A 21781-nucleotide genomic window follows, 5' to 3' on the forward strand; every position below is an offset into this window, starting at 1 on the left:
CATAAAACATCACATTAACATATAATGGTTTTTAAAAAAAAATTTGTAACAAAAGTGTAAAAATGCCATGTGCTGGTTTTACAGGTGATCGTGTGTTATATTTCTAAAGGTCTGTTGACAGTTTTTCACACTCACTTGCTCACAGTTTTGCTCATTTTGGGGTGAATGACATGATGTGAGAGCAGTATTATTTTCATCAGTGCTGTTTTTTGACCTTTGCAGAGCTGTGTCATATGTAGTTACAGCCACGGAAGTGGTATTTATCTTTTCTCTAACTCGTAGTAAGAAAGCAAATAAATGTATTTTCCAAAACACTTTGTACATATGGAGAAAACCAAGATTGTGCCAAATGCAGCTTTATTCTTAAACCAACAGCTGGTTCTCTCAGAGTCTTACTAGACAATAATCATATCAGTTTAGAAAGAATTCTCAGAGGCAGTTTATGAAGAAGTCAATGTAACCCTGTCAAGTTTAGTGCTCTGTCAGCCATTTAGGTGAAGGTGCACTGGGGCCAAGCGCAGTTTGCGGTTTGTAGGCCAAAATTCAACTGTTTCTGCATCTCTTTGCATTCCAGATGTGCACTCTCCAGATGCTATTCATTTCAACCAACTTTATTTTAAGCAGATCTTCTTGGCAGCTTGTCACGTCTTACCTCCGCTTTAATAAGGCAGAGCGCACAGAGACAGAAAGAGAGAGTAAGAAATATGTTCGACAGGCGCAAAAGATGAACCTCAAGGTCAGACCAAGAATGTCTTTGAGACTAATAGTATATTATCCATCCAGCTCTCTTGTAAGAAAGCCAAGGAAACTGTTGCGCTTACTAGGAAGTCTTCTATCTGACGAAAGAAAGTTGCCAAAACCCTCATAACACTTTATGAGATGATATTTCATTGTGCAACACCGCAGGATCTGCTGCTGAGGTTATTTAGACTAAGATCATGCAGCAACAGGGTGGAAATGGCTGACAGAAGCCTTTCATATGGACGAAATGCTCAACATCTCATGTCTTTTACGTCAGTATTCATTTGTGTCAAAAAAGACAATTAAAAAACAATAAATTCAAATAAAATAAACGTATGAGAAAAAAAACCGTGACCAAAAATCGTATGTCCAGTTGTGCTAAATTTGCAACATCTTTCACAATTATAAACACAAATGCACATTTCGACTATACGAGGGGAACTCGTCTCTGTCTCTCGGCCAGTACCAGAGTTTGAACAGGCTGAAGGCGCTTGGTCTTTAGGGCAGAGAAAGACAGCGGGTCTGAAATGCTGCCAAATCCAGATCCTTCAGAGTTCTCTGTGTGAAGCAACGGAAGACAGAAAAACAATCAGCAAGGAAACACATTTCCGCAAATACTTCTTATAGGAATTGTTTGACAGTTTGGGAATTATGCGTATTTGATTACTGGCATAGTTATTTGAGAAGCCTGATAATGCACTCATTTCTGCTCATTAGATATGAAGCAGACTAGAAACAAGTGGACTCTACCTGGTTCCCAAGGTAACACGATGCACCTACGAGCACCTTTAAACCTTAATTAACACATTAATTTTCATGCGTTTAATAAACACTACCAGAGTACAAATGACACATCAATGTGCGGGACTACTTCTTGGTAGAGGGCAACAACCTCCGGTTGCCTGGCAACTGCTCAGAGTCAAGACATAGTACAGATCTAACAGATGAGTGAGTGAGTGGTAGAGGTGCAGGAAGGTGGATTGGGTTCGCTTTTGTCAGAGCCAGGCTAGCTGTTTCCAGCCGTTTCCAGTCTTTGTGCTAAGCTAAGCTAAATGTAGCTGCTGGCCGCAGCTTTATATTTAATAGGCAGGTAGTGTCTATTTTCTCCTCCAACTACCTGCCAGAATACGTTTCCCCTGAAATGTCCAATTATTCCTTTGACATTCTTCTGTCTTGGAAAGAAACGTTTCCTCCACTTGTGTTTTTCTCCTCACCGTGAATGCCGATCATGTGCTCCAGGATCAGGACCCTCTCGGCCAGGATCTTCAGGGCCTCCCTGAGTTGTTGCATGGCCTCGCCCTGGACAGCATCATCACATTTATTTAGGGTGAACATTTTCAAATGAGCTCAAGAGAAAAAGACACTGATGTCTCTTACCTCATTCAAGCCTTCACCTGGCTCTCCTTTTGGCCCCGGTGCTCCCTGTGAACGCAGAGTGAAACCAGGTCTTTATCACTGTGTAGTGTAAGTGCGTTTTATGCAACATAATAACCTCATACTTACAAGTAGGCCCTTCTCGCCTATAACACCTGGGGCTCCCTGGTGGAAGTTAACAGAGAAAATAACTTAGGACTCCTGTTCACACACACATTTCCCCGGCTTGCCCTCCTTTATCCCCCCCATCTAATCTGCCTCTTCACCAGATCTCCATTCTTAAATCATGCTAGTGGAGGAAGGGGATCAAGTTTAAAGACAGAGGCCCACAGCAGAGCCGACTACAGAGGAGACCCGACATGGCTGCCCTGATTAGTGAGGCCTGGGCTTGGATGAGAGAGAGAGAGAGCGGGATTAGTCACGGCTTGGAGTGAGTCTTTGAAGAAAAGCCTGTTCACCTTTAATGTGTTTAAGATTGCATGACAGCTTGTGCCATTTACAAAATGTAGAACAAAAATCATTTTGATAGTTCATCAGAACCAAATATGCTCAGCCAGCCTGATAATCCAATAATGAGGATGATTTTTTTAAAGGAGCCGCACCCTTTCTCCTGCGTCTCCTTTAGGCCCAGGATCGCCAGGCTTCCCGTGGACGCCTTCCTTGCCCTCATGTCACACGAGCAGAAGGAGATGTATCAGTGATGAAAGTCATTCGAATTTACATTAATCGACAATTACCTCGTAGGGACAGATACTCACATCTTGTCCCGGTAGACCTGGCATCCCCGCAGGTCCTCTCTCTCCTGAGGCGCCTGTCGTGTCATTCACAAAACATTCACAGAGTGAGGCCGAAGACTGCCAAGTGGTCGAGTTTGGCTCTGACTGTCGTGCAATGTCAAAATTCAATTCAGGCAATTTAACACAGAATACCTTAATTTAGAAATTGTCTTGTAAAGGGATTTGTTGGGGTTTACAAAATATACACATGATTAACCACTTTAAATGTCCATATACTTACAATGGTTCTCGAACAATTTCCTTAGATAATAAAGTTTTTACAAAACATTAAAGAGTCACAGATATGTGTTGTGTATTGTGTACCAGTGTTTTGAATCTGCAGTATGTCTCACTTTAGAGTTAAGTTTTAGTTTGCTGCACATTTGCATCACATGGAAGCTTCATGGAGTTGTGTTTAAGTGTCTTATTCTTGCCCGTTCTCAAGTAAATGATCATGACATGTTTAACATTTTGGGATCTTTGCATACATGGAAATAAGTTTAGTGCATATAAACATTGTGTGTTTGGACAACATGCGTTTGTAATGAGGGGCCCACCAAGAGGTAAAACTCAGTCATGACATGATATAATACACATGTATGTTTCATGAACCGTGTTAGTCTGAGGACATCCTGTGGTGCTGTCGTGTTTTCTTCCAGCCTACGGACAGGAAACAGCTCATACTCATACCTGAGGGGCCGACAGGACCCGTTGGGCCAGGAGGACCAACCATGATCTGAGGAGTTGGGAGAGCTGGACGGATGGAGCTCTCCTCTGGGAAACACAAAACACATTTTTAACTAAATGACAGAGCAACAATTGTACGACTCCAAGAGGTGAATTTACAACTTATCATTTAGACTGTGTTTTACTGTATTCAATTATTTGTTAATATACAGCTAAGCAAATATTTTCACAGTCAACAATGTGGAAATGTTTATATATTTTTTTTTTAAGTTTTCCTCTGCAGTCAACATAATCAAACTGATATGAAAGTTATACTCTAGTTCCTGGTTTAAAATGGAAGTAGTTTTATAAATGCTTTCATTTATCAACACTGTGCCTAGTTACTGAAGCCCTCGCAGGCTGCAACAACGCAGCCAGCCGACTGGGAAAACTGCCAACATATTGGTGTGAAGTAGGTTTGATTCATTCATGTTCTTTACAATTTAAGAATCACAAACTGCAGAGAAAAAAAATAGCCAATATTGTTTTGTGTTTTTGTTCAAATAAGCCCATCATATCCACATAGGGAGCGGGTCGTCTTCCACGAGGCACGCCATGTTGCCCCGCCAGGTTTATACAGCCGTAAGAGACACACTGGATCTAGAGAGGGCCTGTTTTCCTCTGATACGTTGGTAAGGGCAGGGTGAGCCCAGGGTTAGTTGCAATGTGCAACGTTACCACGAAATGCCACTGATACTGGTAAATAACTAAGTTTTGAACATTTTTCTTCTCTGTTGTCTTTACTTACACAGAAGGCAGAAGCCGGCCATTTGTCACAACATTCTTCCAATAAATCCCATCTTCATAAAGCTTATAATGTGCAATTTGTGTTGCAGCCATCGTGCAGCGTGAAAGACGTGCGTCTCTGAGGATCTCCTATTCAACTCTGAGCTCTGCTTACCTTCCAAACTAAATTAAATTGCCTGTCAAACACCATGAATCGAGTTTAAAAGCTTTTACACGCAGTGAGATGCTTAACACTTGATGCAAACATATTTTTCTAAGCAGAAGTCAGTTTCCTGTTAGGTTTGAAAACTGCTTAAAGACACTAGATCTGCCTCTGCTGCTTTTGATCTGGTTTTGTTTGCTGTGTTTTAAACCTAATTGTTGTATGCTGCATCCATATATTTATACTATTGGAGCCTCACACAGCCTAACCCTCAGGGGGTAGGAGTTAAGACATGAAGGGTCCCCGTCAGACTTCCATCAGCAGTCAACAGTTGAATTACATCCAGCCTGACACTGATCAGCAGGAACAGCTGGTCGATTTAAGAGCTCCCATTTAACGGAGCAGCTTGGACATGAATTATCTTCAGTGAAAACATGCATGAGGTAGAAGTCATGTCTTGTTCTCAGCATGTAGGATATTTTAAAATACACTATTATAAATATAAATTTAGCTTGAAACCACGCCACACTTCCTCACCACTTAAACATATGCTCAGTCATCCCTCATGCTAAGACAGTTACATTATGGCTACAGTCCACAGAAAGGGTCTAGAAGGAGCAGATTTCCCTCTGGAACTAATTTTCTAATGCTAGAGTCTCCTCGAGCCTGGCTGCCTCCCTGAGAAACTCCACATGAGTGGCAGACTATCTCCTCCCCCGTTCAAAGCCAGCCCAGCTTTTGGCTCGGGGCCGTGGCCAGTTCCCCCAAAACGCAGACTGTTGTGCTGACAGCTAACAAATTAGGCCTGATTTACAGCCAGTTGGCCCCCCTCAGCTTACATGGTCCCACAGACCCAAATCTACATAGTTCCAGACCCGCAGACACAGTCCCGGGCTCAGAAAGGCAGACACAGCCAAAAGCCTAATCAGAGCCAGCAGTCCTCATGAGGTAATGATTATACTATGGACTCCTACTGCCTCCCTGTGGCGAAGCCTGTGTATTAAATATGAGAAAGGGAACTCTTCCCTCTTCTATTTCAAAAGATATGAACATTTAAAAATTGCAGACGGTAAGAAAGCAGTGATTTATTGTTGACATTCACGACAGAAGTTTCTTCTTCTGCGGAGAGCGGAAAAAGAAATAAAGTTTTACTAAACTGGATGAAATGAATGAAAATGTCTCAGTTCATTTTATAATTGATTCTAGTTTAAAATACCCAAAGCTAAGGTTTTGATTTATATTCAGGTATTCAGCTCCATCGTTGGTGGTGGTGTTAAATGAGGTTGCAGTAAACAGTGGCTCAGCAGCAGCAAAACACATGGAAACAATTAGATTAAATCTGTGCCAGCCCTGCTTGGGAAAAGGAACAATACTCTCCCCATTAAGTCCTTCACTAAAAGCTATGCTTCAGTCTGTACTTCCACCTGTCCCCCTTCAAAGCATTTTCCATTTATAGAAATCAGTTTTGCTTGGGTTCATGTTCTGACAAAATGATTTAAAAAAAATAATGAACAGACAGAGCATGATGCATAACATTTATGAGTGTGAACAGATGATTCATTGCAGGATGAACTGTCAAGACTAACCTGTGGTTTTGGCATCAATTCAGACCATCCAAAATCTGATGCTTGAATGGTTTTACAATAGTTCTTGGGTCGGAATTCAACCATGCGTGCAAGAACTATTTCTATTATGCTCTCATTTAAGTCCATCTGGGACAATTTAGCGCAGAGTTACTGTAAGATAGAAAATTAGAGGTGGAATAGTTTACCTTGATGGTCCACATGAAAAACGTCACCCCGAATTTGGACAGGAGAAGAACTCGGCCCTGGAGGACCTGGTGCACCAGGAGGGCCAGGGAGACCTATCTGTCCCGGTAGACCTCTGTCCCCCTTTGGTCCTGAGAATCAAAGAAAAATGTAGTAATCAATCAGGTTAAAGAAGCAAGAGTTTTATTTCACTGGAGAACCCCGATAGTCACAATTACCCCCAAACCATCTTTAAATGAGCAGATCAGACTTGAAAGTTGGAGGGTTTTTGTTTTTTTACCGATGGGTCCGGGAAGGCCTGCTCTTCCAGCTGGGCCTGAAGGTCCAGCAGAACCTGGAATCCCTGGAGGTCCAATGGGCCCTGGAATGCCAGAAAAAAGGGACAGTCAGGGTCAGAGCCAAATGTAGAATTAAGGAGCATATCAATTCATAATTAAACCTTGTCATTACATGTTAACTTCTCCCCAAACTACGTTAGATGATGAAAAATACAGAGAACACTTTGTGAAAAAGCACAGTAAGTCTGATCTCTTTTCTGTGTGTGGCCAGATGGATTCCCTGTTGGCCAAAGAAAAAAAACATCTCACTAAGTTGTGTGTTTCCTCTCCGTACAATCAGAACATACCAGAACATAAGCATAACACATCGGTGCAGAAAATACAGCTGACTGTGAGGAAAATGTTCCATTTTTGGATTATTTTTTATTAACGATTAATCAGCTAAATGTTTTGTTGATTAATCAATTAATTGTTTGGAAGATAACATGTTGAAAAATAATGATAGATGAAAACAAAAATCGTCCTCTGAAGCCCAAGGTGTCATTTCAAAGCCATTATTTTGTCCAACCAGTCGTCCAAAACCCAACACAGGTAGGTGTACAAGATTGTTTTTCCTTTGAAAACAAAACCAATTATTTATTTATGACAATAATTCTGAAATTATTTCTTTAAATACTGAAGATTAATTAATTAATTGACCATTTGTTTCCACTGTAAAGACATGTTTTTTTTACATATTTTTTGTGATGTGTTGACACCTAGTGGCAGGTATGATGGCGGTCCAATAGGAGTGGGTTGGGGTGTGTCCACCTCATTGTCTGTTGAGCCCTCCGGTAAACTACTGACTGTTGGCAGAGATGAGCCTCCCTCTTCCATCAGCCTGATCTGGAACAAAATCAGCAGATTTCAGACACATCTGTTGCATATAAAGTATTAACATGCTCATAAACTCATGATGTCAGATTATACACAGGATTAGGAAGGGATGAGTCAGGTGGATCTTCTTTACCTTTAATTCAATGGCATTTATTCTGCTGTTCATGTCACTGAAACTGGTACAGTTCAAACACTCTGTAAGACAGAAAGACAGACGGCAGAGATGGCTTTAGTTTCTACATTAAAGCAAGCATACAAACGACTTCTTCTCCATCTGTCTTTTCCTTTTTCCTCTGTCTCTGCCTTGTCTCTTTCATTGCTGTTTCTTTATTCATCCTGGCACCATCAGCAGCATCTCACAGAGCAGGTCAAGCCAAGATACACAAGGACAATGCCCATCAAACCAGATCTGAGAATTTATGAGGAATTCCTCCTTAAATCATGTCACTCACTCACAAAATAAATATTATTAGACTCCCCCCCCCCACACACACACAGACACAGACACACAGACAGAAACACACACACACACACACACACACACACACACACACACACACACACACACACACACACACACACACACACACACACACACACACACACACACACACACACACACACACACACACACAGACAGAAACACACACACACACGTTTTCCTCCAAATACCAAAACCACTTTAAGTGTGTAGCATATGAAAAAATATATCCTTTGTTTATTCTGTTTTCTTATCACATGTAAAATATTTTGCTGTAAATACTCTCTATCTCACCATATGCACATTATTCCTATTTGCTTCACGTGCGCTAGAAACCCCAGTGCCCTGCTGTTTTAGGAACTGACTTGGCATCACAGTGGGTTCCCACTTGCTTGTGGCGCATTTTTAAACGCATTCTGAGTTTCGAGCCACTCGAGGGGCAGCAGAAATAAATGTTACATTTTAAGGTGATGCACAGGGATACACAACAACATTACTATCTATTTGTTGGGTTTGGGTCCACCTGTGAATGAAGTTCAATATTCACTCTCCTTGTAGCTCTGTTTTTGGTCTCCACCACCTCATGAAAGGACAAAGTGACTCGTTAGCTGCTAAATACGGCACTATGTTCATCAATGACTTGTTGACTATGTCTCTCCGCTGTTAGGTGATAAGCAGGTAGTGTTGATTTTACAGTTATGCTGAAAACAGCAACCTACCACAGCTGAAAACGATGCTACAAGAGCAGTGACAGTGAACCAAAATCATGCTCCATAAAACAATGCGCTAAAAGAGGCTAAAATCCTGTATAAATATGGAAGAGCTGCAGAATTAGGATACTTTTCAGGGGGCTGAAGCATGCTGGTGACTTTTTCACACATTTGATCCTTCTTAATTAAACAAATAAATAAAAAAAAACTATAAAGATTTGTCTAAAGTAGGAACCAATAGTTTGGTACTCAGTGCTGGGCTAGAGATCATAGAACGTTTTGAGTGACACATTAACACATTGTTGGTTTTGTCTTTTTACAGTATTTGATGACAAGAAGTAAAATACTAAATAGTGCATAACTCATCTTTTTAGAAATAGAGCCAACACAAGAACCAAACGGCAGTTTTATTTGTTTTTTCAGGTTTCACTTTTGCCATTAGCACCTGCAAAATATTTATGTGCATAGACTCCTTGTCTGCCACACATTAACAAGACGGTCATCTCTCTTTCACAAATCATACCATTGTAGCCACCACTAAACCGCAATGTATGCCTATACATTTTTGGCTGTGCAGAAATTTTGGACCCTTTACAAAAGCTGTAATCCAAAACACAGAACAGCACAGCTTCATAGAAAAATCCTGTATTTGTTCTAAATCCGAGCCTTCCTCTGGTCAATGGCTCATAAGAAGTCTGGAATGTCAGCTGTCAGTCCCACAGATGGGACCCACCCACATTGTGGTCATAGCAGGGATACCTAAAACGAGGAGCAAGCAACTGGTGCTCATAAATATCACAACAGCAAAAATGCCCCAAACAGCTCCGGTCTGCCTAAATCGTCGTCTATGACCGCAGCACACAGGGTAGTAAAGGCAGCCGCTGAGGTTTCTGCCTCTCTGAAATAGGACAGGGTGGGTGTCTGAACCATGTCTGTGTCCACAGTCATTTACATCCAGTATGGCGTATCGGACTCCGCGGGTGTGGTTTCTCAATACTTAGTTTCAACATCTTGAATCTCGCCCTGGAGCGAAGCCATAAACTGAAACAACAGTCAACAGTTCAACCCAAAACACATTCCTGAGGATTGATCAGCGCAAATCCTGAGAGCTGTTCGACCGCCGAGTACAAAAATGACCCCACATGAGCTGTTTGTTGTGACTGAGTGCACTGAGGTTTCTTCAGAGACTACAAGGATATGAAAGATGTACACAACAGCAAGACTGTGGGCAATCATGGGCTTCACAGTGAGAAGACCGACGACATGCTACGCCTTCATCTCCACAGTTAATCATCCTCAGCCCACAGGAAGTTTCCACCCTCCGACACTCTTTCTGTGCTATACATCAGTCTGTGACGCATTCCAAGAGTTGTTCTGTGATGATGGGTTGACATCTAGATTTTCGTCAAACTAGCGGTTCATCTCTACAGACGGAAATATCAGTCTGGCTGCAGGTTCATAGGTACAAAAACAAAGACATCAACAACTAGAAGACAAACTAGTAGAGACATTCATGGTTTCTAGATGATGTATCCTCAACACCAGGGGACCTTTCGACTGTTCCTCTTGCACCACAATAAGGTTGATATTTGTGGTTTTGAGTGAAATGTGTCAACTGCTGGGTAGATTATCTGTTATCCCCCGAGGAGGAGCTGTAACCACCACCTGGTCCAAATTTCACCTTGTCACGTGGTTAATTGTTGGGAAGGACCCAAAAGCAAGACACAGGAGGAGGTTAAAAAAAGTGAAAGGTTTATTAAGCACAAAACTGGGAGCTCTAGCAGGGGAAAGAAAACAGCAAAAACTGGGCCAAAAAAACGAGCAACAGCAACTGGCTGTTACCAAAAAAAACTAACCGAAAAAAGTATGAGCGCAAAAGAACTTATGGAAATTACCAAGTAACTGATGAAAAGTCAACAACATGAGGTGACGGACAGGACACGGGAATGGACCGGGGAACACGACTGACTGGCAGGGAACTGAGGAGGAGGAGGAGGAGGAGGAGGACTGAATACACTGACACAGTGCTGACGAAGAAACCAAACACACGCCGGAAAAACGCAAGAGCAGGAAATAAAGCAAAACAGACATAAGAGGAAAGTAACTTTCACAATAAAACACTGAAATGAAATCAAAACTAAAGAACATGCACAAAGTCCAAACCATGACATTACTGACTCCCTAACACCTGTTAGAGTGCATGTTAGCATGCTGACACTGCTGTAGTTCATGTTTGTAGCCAGACTCATAGTCTTGTTTATTTTTTTTATCCTCTTTTGGCTCAACATTTCAACAAGCCTCTTGGGAACCGAGTGTGAAATGTTTTGTAGCTGCTCAGTCTGAAATAAGATCTCTTTAGTTCCATTCTTAAACTGCTAACGAGTTAACATGTCCAATATTCCTCCAACGAGGGCCGGAAATAAACCAGCCATATCATATAATGTCACGACCACGCACTGCAGGAGAACACCAGAACTCTACCATAAATGTGAACCAGAGCATAACAAGTGTTTTGTTTTTTTTTGGTGGTGGGCGGGATTTTCGTGTCTGCAGTTGGAATTTAATTATGTCGGGTTAGAAAGCCAAACTTCCGCTGTGCTCGAGCTGAAGTTTAGAACGGGACCACAGCTAGTCTGTTTGGATCCATAATTACACCGTGGCAACATAAGACGGGGTTATTTTTCTTGAACGGCACTCAGCTCATGGGAAAGATTGAGATTCATGTTATCTTTAGTGGGAAGCCAAACAAACAGAAAGAATAGGGAACCTTTCTGCTCCGAAGAGAAGAAAGGATTTGTGTGTTTTAAACACTTTATCATTAAATAGCACTGGAGATTCGTTAAAAATGATGCTCCGGCTGGCATTTTGTCATTAAAAGGAGCATGTTTTTCTTTTTATTTACAAGCATTTTATAGGTTAAGTTAAACAATGTAAAATGACCGCTTTAATCACATCAAATGCAGTTAATAAAAACATCGGATCGCTGGGTAATGCACCATGCAAATGAATTACAAGCCCATAAATAACATGGTGTGGAAGCAAACTGATGTTAGTCTTATGTGATTAGCTCAAATGTCTGGCAATGAAAGTTGAGAGACAAGAGCGGGCTGACTGCCTCCAGGAAAAGCACACAGTGAAAACAGACTCAGGGAGCATAAATCTTCCATGTTAACATCATGAGAATGATGAAAACAAAGACTATTTTTCATCACAGAAAATAAATAAAAAAATAAAAAAATCTGTTTATTGAATCATCTGTGCCATTATTGTGCAGTCTAGAGTACAAGACAGCGCAGGATATTCTGGCAAGCGTGTAAGTTAGACTGCGGGCATAGTCTGTTTAGACAGCTACATTTCCTCCATTAGACCTGGATATAGATCAAAGAAACCCTTCTGTTTTTCTCAGTTATGAGCACGCACACACACACGCGCACGCACACGCACGCACACACACACACACACACACACACACACACACACAAAGCCAACTTCAACCACAAAACAAACCATGACGCAGGCAGCTGGGGACCGTTACGTTCAATGCCTCTAAAGACTTGCTCTGTCTGGATGTGAGGAGCACAGAAGGATGATGTATTGAAACATCTTCTTGGACCGTTTTAAGAGTCGCTGTCACATCACCAAGATAAACAGACAAGTGTGTGCCCAGTGTGTGTGTGTGTGTGTGTGTGTGTGTGTGTGTGTGTGTGTGTGTGTGTGTGTGTGTGTGTGTGTGTGTGTGTGTGTGTGTGTGTGTGTGTGTGTGTGTGTGTGTGTGTGCGCACCATAGACAGCCTCGGAGAGCTGGCTGAGCCCCAGAACCTCGTCTTGTGTCAGCCTCAGCCAGCAAGTGGTCAGCTATTGCTGGCATGAAGAACAGCTGGCACAAAACGCCCCCCCCCACACACACACACACACACACACACACACACACACACACACACACACACACACGTACAGACAGACAGACACATACGCAAGCGCGCGTCCAGCCACAAACTCTCACTCACTAAATTACACACATACTTTGACCGCGAGGGCTGGTGGAAGACGGTGAATGAAACTTTTTTGGAAACCAAGATGTCTGGTAGTCCACAGTGGAACCATTTAGCATTTTCCACCATGATGCCAGCTGACAAGCCACACACCATTTCTACAAACTGAATACTTGGCAATTAATGACATTTCTCATCGCTACTGATGCATGATGCCATTATTTCCCACAGAATGAGAGTTGGAAAGTGACTACATAATAGACTTTAAAAACCACAGCGAGCCACTGTTATTAAATCTGACACTCTTCCTCACAAAACGCTGCTACTCAACAGGCATGGTGATGATACAAAGACAAACTGTCTCTTTTAACTGAGAATACACCTAATTTCTCTGCCAGAGTGGATCCACTTATCCCATCTTGCTGCATCGTCACCGCTGCTCCGGTGCTGAAATGTTCAGCCACAGCTAGAGACGGATGATCCCGCCGGTGAGCAGACATACAGTCATCGTCATGCTATGAGATGGTGCTGTGTGAATTCGGTGAGAAGAAACGATCGCATGGTCATCAGGTGAAATAAGAGTGACATTTTCAAGGTTCAAAGGCTTTTTCAGCGACTTATGATGAAATGGACAGAATGAAAAGAGGGCAGATACAGACGGAGAAGAAAAGGAGGCAGAATATCCCTGATTTCAAGTTATAGCAGAAATATTGTAATTATTAGACTAGAAAACATTAACGCTACACCAAAGCCTGAACTACCAGAGAGTAATATAGAGTTAAAAAAAAAAAAAGGTTAAAAATGTAGACTGGGGATATTGTAAAGACAAGCTTGTAGCAAGATTTAGTTTTGGTCATTTATAACGTTTGATGTAATATTCATTATTTTAGCAGCAGGGCTTCGGGGATGGCATTGCTGTTCACTGTTGGATGAATTGTCATGAAATATGGTGCAAATATTCATGACCACAGGAGGCTGTATCTTGTTAATTCGGTGGTCTCCTGACTTTTTATCTCGTGCCACCGGGAGGTTGTCATTTCTGGTTTGCAGTGAAATGTCTGAACAGCTATTGGATGAATTGCCAAGATATTTGACAGATGTTCATGTCCCCTTCAAGATGACCTGTGAAAAATTGCTAACTATATCTTCTGCCATCATTATGTTAAAATTGTAATCTTTCTAAATCTCTGGGTCTCAAACAAATACCTGCATCCATAAACTGTATATACATCTGTAAATAGTCTTCGGGTCTGAAAAGAGAAGCCACTGCAGAAGTGCCTTAAAATGTAATACCATTGAGGGCCACTAGGGGTTGGCTCCCAAAAAAAAAAAAAACGTCCTGCCTCCAATAGACTCCCATTCAAAAAGTGTCAACTTCTCTCATGAAATGCAAAGGAGATACATGTTTTCTACAAGTCCTTAAGGTGTCATTAGCCAAATTTACTCCTTCTGAACAGTGTTCTGGTGGTCCTTCTTTAAATAAATCCATAATGAATAAGATATCAGGCCTCAAACAGAAGTATGTTTGGGGAGTGCCTGGTTTGAATGACATGCCTGCGGTGCAGTCAGGTGTCCGGTATGGGTGGGCAGGTTTAGTGTCCTCAGGTTCTTAGTCAGGTTGAGTCATATCTTGTCCAAATACGTGGCCCAAAAAAATGATGGCGATGGCCAAAATGCCAGGGAGGGACTCAAGACTTCAAAACGGTAGTTTGCAAACCAATGAGTGATGTCACGCTAGGTTGCCTGCAACTCTAATGACATCCCTGTCAACTTCAGCTGTCCTTTGTGTTTGGTGATACCTGAAAAATGCTAACATCCGAACACAAGAAAACTCAAATGGTGAAGATGGTAAACAAACAAAGAGCTGACCATAGACCCTAATCCATTTTCAGACATGCTTGTTGGCTGGTTGAATATCTTTGTGAACCTCCTCCCCTCCACCTCTAACACCTTTCTGCAGGGAGTGGGGGTTCCGGTCCGTTCCAAAAGGAAAGAGACCGGGTTTGAGCCTCTGGTTTTTGTTCTTTTTCCTCATCCTGAGTTCTTTATTCAACTATTTCTGTCACTTTTCATGCAAGCAACTGAGTGCGACACTTTGAATGACTTCCAGGTGAAACCATCTAAAAATATGAGCTGTTTTTCCAATATTTAAACTATATTTTGATTTCTGAATGAGTCAGAAACATTTTCTAAAGCTAGTGCTGTGTGAGCATAACCTGCCTGTAAGTCTTATTATGTTTTTGTGAGTAACTCTGGACCACTGTGAAGACACTAATGCAAAGAACAGTTGTTTGTTTCCAAAATCATAAGCAGGAATTCCCGACACCATGCAGAGTGCAAACAGAAACCTGCAGATTATACCAACCACATATGGGCCTCTGGACCTCAGAGACTTTTCTAGGAACCTCTTTAGGAACTTAGGAACTTAGGAACTTTACCTGCATAACTCCCCATAAACATCTGTGTGGAGTTGCAGACAGATAGATGGAGGGACAAATGGAAACTTATCAGTGAAAGGCAGGAAGAAGCACTGATAAGGTGACGAAAGAAATGAAAAACCACAGACTTCATCCATCAGACAGATCAGAGCAGGAGCGGGAACAGCTGAGCTATCCCATAGCTCCCAACAGGTCAAAGGGCATCCTCTGACCTATATTTGAGCACAAGCAGGGATATAACAGAGACATCATTCATATCCTCACACTGCAGAAAGGTTGCAGCCCGGAGGAGCACATGTGGGATATGGCTCTGTTTTATCACTTTACTCCAAGGAGAGGAGAGCAGGAGATCTAAAGGACATAGGAGGTTAGATAAGTGGAAAGCAGAGAGGAATATAGGAGATAAAGAGCCCAGCGGTGGCAAGAAAAGGCAAGGGCAAAAGAGCAAAGGCCTGCGTGGGGATGAGAGCGGATGATTAAACAGAAAAAAAGAAAAATGGAAAAATGTCTTGGTATCTTTTAATGATGTAGAATATAGCTGCCGGTCAAGATAATGCCTCTAACAATGAGGTTTTAAAACTCTTCCCTTACTTCCTCCTCATACAGCCACAGACATTCATAGCTGTAGCATTAACAAATTAACACATTTGACATCCTAAGCCCTCAGCTACCTTTTCACTTCTTTCATAAAATTCATCATTAACTTTGCCACAAAAAAAACCCCATCCTGTACAAGAACACCCAGCTTTGTTAAACTTCTTTTCCTGAGCTTATGCAAGAGATCAAAGAGTAGTGCTTTAATCAGGGGAGGTCCTGGCACTAATTCTTTTAAGATTACACTCTCACATATACAGACGATACCCACAATCCTTACAGTTAATATGATCATGTGTGCTGATAGGTGCTGGGGTGCTGCTGTGACGGAGCGGGGAGGAGGGGGCGAGGAAATTACGAACACATTTCTCCCAAATGTGTTCCATGCCGTCATGTGTTAGCACAGCTCTGCTGAAAGCAAAATGTAAATCTTGAGATGCACAGTACACAGCCAGCACAAGCCAGACTGTCAAAAAATATTGACGGGTTAGGGTGTTAACTAAATGTAGTCAGAAAACACACACTTTCCATTAACAAACACACAAAAATCCAGGCTTCGAGAGCAGCTCGGCTTTAGAGTTCTGCCATAACCTTCAGGATTTTTCTGTGTTATGAGATTGTCGCAGAGGACTACACAAAAAGCGCACACTAATGCAGAGAACACACAACTTGTAAAAGTCAAAACAGACTGCAATAGTACATTTAACACATTACTCATTATTAAGCTCAAACTACAGCAGCACTTTTTCAGATCTGTGCAGATTCAAGTGCTAAATGTTAAACACTCTTAGAGCCACGACCGATGGTTCTTGCCATTGTTGCCAATTATCTTCCCGATTAATCATTTAGGGGGGGGGGATGACAGTAAATAGGAATAGATGTCCATCGTAACATCATAAAGCTCATGGTTAAGGGTTCAGATTTGCTTGTTATGTCTGACCGGCAGCCCAAAACAACATGTGTAGTTTAGTGTCGTCTAAGACCAAGAAAAGCAGCCAATCAAGTGAATGACTTAACATTTCTGGACAAAACACTGTGAAGCATGCAGTTTGGTCTGATGTCCAAAAAAAGGCCGGAAACTTGAAAACTAAACCCAGAATACTACATGTTAATGCATATGTATTCAGAAATGTATTCTGTGCTCCGAGTTATCTTTGGTGATTGTTTGAGGAAGAATGATGGTAACTGAAGAGTAAGATGTTAATGTTACTGATTCAGGATTTAGAAGATGAAAACAACAAGAGGTGAGAGAAACAAGCACCTCCTCAGACTTCATTATGCCTTCCTTAAGTCTCCACATCTCTGAGGACCTCAGTGGCCTCTGAAGTGGAGCCAGAACCCCATCAAACCCAAAAGCAGATGTGATGTCATCATCATTGGTTAAGGCTGCCTCCTCTTGCTCTGATAAAACAGCTGGCTCAATGCCTGGTTGAAGCAGTTTTCTGCTACACAGGGCTGCATGTTCAGTGTTGGATGAGTGACATAAAGAGTCAGCGATAAATGCACAAACACACATTCAAATTATTTTATCAGCCAAAACTGTCCATGCTTAAAGAAATAGTTTGAACTTGCTTTCTTGCCAAGAATATGAGAAGCTTAATATCATGTCTCATGTCTGTGTGTTAAATATGAAAATCGAGATAGAAGATAGTTAAAAAAAAAAAAATGGCTTTAAAAAAATACTGCAGAAATAGGAACAATAGTTCTGCTGAATATACATACCACATGTAAAGCTTGTAATATCTTGACAGACAAAAACCAAAGTGTAAAATTGCAATTGTAAAAGTTTCGGACTATTTCAGTACCAGGAGCAAGGACTTCAGCGAGGTCTCTGTGCTAAGCTAACTGGCTGCAGCTTCATGTTAAAACAACACGCATGAAAGTGCTATCAATCTTCTCATGAATCTCAGCTGGGAAAGTGAATGAGTGTATTTCCCACAACGTGGAACTATTCCTTGAGGAGGTGATATAAACAAAAACATTTCTTCATAACTATACTACTACTTTTTCCTGTAAAGTTCTTAAGATGTCCTCAGTAGTTCTTAGATAGTATGCATGACTTATTGCAGCCGGGCTCACGTCAAAGCGTGTAATACAGCTGTCAGTCCACTAGAGGATACCGTGTCAGTGTCACACTTTTCCTTGGCTAGGCATGAAAAGAACACGCTCAAGTCAGATCAAGTTCAAGTTCGTGAGAAAACAAAAGTCAACATGGATTTATTTTGAGCATTTAAGTAAGTTACTTAGATTTCATAACATATTTAACTTACGTATGCTAAGGAACTCACATGATGTATGTAACGCTACTTACAAAAATTACTTATTTCACCCCAAACCATAATGTTTTCTTAAACCTGACCACATGGTTTTTGCAGTCTAAGCTTAAGGAACCTTACTTTTCACGCCTGGTTGACGTATCTTGTAGTAGACTGACGGGTGATTCACATTCGGTGTGATACCGAGTTACTTATTGTGTACATTTAGCCATTTAAAAAAACACTCAAGATGTTAGTGGTGGTAATATTACAAAGAACGACCATTATTTCAAAGGTACTCCTGATTTATTTTTATACTATGTATGAATGAATTCACCAAACTCTATTGGAGTATTATTGGAGGGGTTGGGAGTGGGGGTGGGGGGGGGGTGATCTACATGAGGAGAACAAGTTCTTTGTTTCAGGGCTGTAGCCTGATCTTAGCACGGTCACGTATGTTACAGAGACCTGGTGGAGGACTGTCATGCTCATTAATCTCAGTGGGGCCACTTTCCCACAGAATCAGCTCTTTCCTCTACATGTCATCTGGGCAGCTCGTAGCAGCTGGAGCCTTGTTGGACAGAAACACTCATCATTATACTTCTTTTCTTTTCTTTTCTTTTCTTTTCTTTTCTTTTCTTTTCTTTTCTTTTCTTTTCTTTTCTTTTCTTTTCTTTTCTTTTCTTTTCTTCTCTTCTCTTCTCTTCTCTTCTCTTCTCTTCTCTTCTCTTCTCTTCTCTTGCCAACTCTAACACCTTGTTGTTTTATGTTCACCCCCCCACATTCAACTTTCTCCCGTCAGCGCCTTCTCTTTCTGTCGTCTACCTCCGATAACTGACCCCTGCCAGATCTCCCTCCACTCCTCAGTGTGAAGCAGACTGTCGGTGACATCAGCCTCTGTCTTCAGGGTCTCCTCACTGGCTCTAAACTGGCCCTCTGACTCTCCATACGGAGGTGATTTTCCTGCTGTTCTATAATCATTGGAACGTGCAAATACATTTCAGCAAATGTTAAATTAACAGCCCTACTTCTTCACACTCGTGCAACCACTTTGGTCTCAAGTGAACCTTAATCTTTGGCATTAAAGACTGAGCGCATACGGCTGTGTATTAATCTTTGTGCAGAATAATATCAACAGCCGGGAAAATAACTTTCCAAAGGCTTCCGAATAATGGCTGTGTTTATTCCATTAGTACTAAAAGGTGTTTTCATGCTAAATTTTGCCCCATCCAAGTGCAAAAATGGATAATCCTGCAAAATGGAACAAGGTGTGGTAATTATGACCAATAAGCAAAACCTACTTATTGAGGTAACTGTTAATCTTGGACAAATTTGAAGGTGCTGTGCCAGTGTTTCTCACTGACATTCTAATTTATTGCCCAAAAAAACTACCAAGTTGGTGGCTGTACTAAATAATTTTAATAGAAAACAGTTAACATAACTGTATCTCAGCCAGCGCAGCCTCAGTCTGTCTTTACAGGCCTCCATGATATTTAAAACACAACATGTTAAAGGCTGCATTAGACCTCTATCCACCCTCCCACTCTGTTTCTTCAGAGTGACTGTGGTGACTCGCCTGTGGGTGAAAATTTTCACCCACAGTCTTTACTGGGCCGAGAGTCTGCGGTCTGTGGTGCTGTCCATCATCGAGACGCAAACTGCCTCCCACTTTACAAGCTGCTTGGCTGGACGTTCTTCTGAGCTGTTTTCATTCATTCTTTGGTCTGTAACAGCCATGATGATATTCAGGGAGACAGGCAAAACTGCATCTGTACTGTCTGCAGTTAAAAGGTATACTCTGTGTGTGTGTGTGTGTGTGTGTGTGTGTGTGTGTGTGTGTGTGTGTGTGTGTGTGTGTGTGTGTGTGTGTGTGTGTGTGTGTGTGTGTGTGTGTGTGTGTGTGTGTGTGTGTGTGTGTGTTTTTGTGTGCACAGACTCACATGCAGAGAGAAAGAAAGACACAGAGAAGGAGACATTCTCCTCCTCCTTCCAGGCACAGAAGTATCTTGAATGTAAGGCTATAAAAGAAAAGGTACAAAACCACAGAGCACAGGATCCCTTTCAACTGTTGTTTTACTGTAGTCCCTATTCCCAAAAGTAATCCAACACAGGCTGCACAGTAGCGTGATTAGCAAGTTATCCAGCTACACGCTGCCAAATATAAAAAAAAAAAGGCATTGATGTGAGTAACATTGCCTGGTGCAGCTAAAAAGACACAGATGGCCTTTATTTAAGTCCTTTCAGTCTCTGATAGCAACAATCTACATGCCCCTCTAGTCCAACTTTTAAGAAAGTTGCATCATGTGAAAAGAGGAAACTCACCTTCACGACACTCTGCTCCTACAAATCCTGGGCAGCATCTCCACTCCAGGGCGGTGACCTGCTTGTAAGCGATCTTGAACGACGGCCTGATCAGAGTCCTGTAGCTGGAAAACAGCACAAAGTCAATGACTTCAGAGATATGTGCACAGCTACACGCAAAAACACACAAAAATATACAGACATGATCACAGTACCAAATATTCACATCTAATTCTTTTTAAAATTATTATTTTGAGAGTATTTAGCTTTTTGTGGCAGTGGACAGTAGAGTGGAAACAAAAATAAATGTGTGTGTGTGTGGAGGGGAGGGGGGGGGGCTACAAGATCATCTAGTAGCCCTGCCAAAACCAACCTTTTCAATTAGTGAAAGAGTGTAAACACATCAGACAGAGGCTACATGCCTGAGTTTTTGGGCCCCCTAATCACTATATCCGCCCCTGCCACCATACAAGATCCCCCATCTTCATGACTGATTGTGAACAGCAAAACAGTATCAGCATCAGAGACCGCTGGATGAGCTGATGGGACAAGAGGACGATTGAACAGTGTAGCTGTGAGTACCTGATGACTTTGGCACAGGGTCCGGGCCATCGGCAGCCTTGAAACACTCTCTGCACTGTGGTTTCTGTCCCATTGTGCACCTGGCAGGACACTGTTTTGGAAACAGTGTACTGACACCAGTTCCTACAATACACAATTTAAGCTGTTATTTCTGTGAACACCAAACGAGAGTAAGCATAACCAGCGCCGCAATGGAAATAATCACACACTGACATAGATGTGGGGAAAATGGCATACTGCATCTAAAAGAGCTTAATTCACTAGCAAATGTTACGGCTCAACAATTCGCATATTCGCGTAAATGACAACCTGTCCAGAGTGTGCGCACCTGAGTTGGGTACGGGACCCGGTACCTGGTGGTCCCGTGCTGCCGCTCTGTTCCGATTTAATGCGCTGCCGCTGCACGGTGATGCCTGGAAAGTGATAAACAAACCCGGTTCCGAGCGAAGGACAGACTAAACTTATCCACATGCACAGCGCGTAGAGGGACGAAATAGCCATGCTGTGAGATTGTTTTATCCCTGACAAAGATATCCAACGATTTTTAAGTAAATCCCAAAAATTTTGAATTCCTCTTTGATCTAGTATCTGGAATGGGGCAAGAAAACCTAAGCAAATCCCACTGAAACAATTGACGATATTTCTTCTTGCCAACGAGAAACAAGCTGCCCCTCGCTAAAGCCCAAAATGAATGACAGACAACCTCTTCCTATAGAATAATTTGGGTTTCTGACGTTTGACATCGTGCCGAGGACCGAGGAGTCAAATATCCAATGTGCGTAAAAGGCGCGCTGAGTGTGAGGGCTGGAGACGGAGTGCGTAAAAGCGCATCTGGTCCCGATCGAAAACCACGAGCTCTTTGTCTTCACATAGGATAATGTGACCGATGTGGCCAGAAGTGAATGTACAGTTACTGAGCTGCAACACATTTTCTAACGCTCATGTTTTGTTTCTACTAGCCCCGACTGATGCAGTGGACCACATCACATGGACCCATGC

At 42.0% G+C, this 21781-nt stretch overlaps 1 protein-coding gene across 1 annotated transcript; it reads right to left on the minus strand.

Annotated features, from left to right (window-relative positions):
- Positions 1-40: 40 nt before the first annotated feature.
- col26a1 (collagen, type XXVI, alpha 1) lies at positions 41-21682 on the minus strand. Its single transcript, XM_069706343.1, has 14 exons — positions 21111-21682; positions 20783-20905; positions 20222-20325; positions 7563-7624; positions 7288-7438; positions 6556-6636; positions 6278-6406; positions 3582-3665; positions 2874-2926; positions 2718-2780; positions 2245-2280; positions 2119-2163; positions 1956-2040; positions 41-1299 (listed from the first exon to the last, which is right to left on the minus strand). The coding sequence occupies exons 1-14, from the start codon at positions 21281-21283 to the stop codon at positions 1169-1171; spliced, it is 1320 nt and encodes a 439-aa protein (XP_069562444.1). The 5' UTR covers positions 21284-21682; the 3' UTR covers positions 41-1168.
- Between the last annotated feature and the right edge of the window lie 99 nt (positions 21683-21781).

Source organism: Brachyistius frenatus, unplaced genomic scaffold, assembly GCF_029030835.1.
Source record: "Brachyistius frenatus isolate BFR_SWC_R1_liver_20210118 unplaced genomic scaffold, ASM2903083v1 Contig_62, whole genome shotgun sequence".
Classification (NCBI taxonomy): Eukaryota; Metazoa; Chordata; class Actinopteri; family Embiotocidae; genus Brachyistius; species Brachyistius frenatus.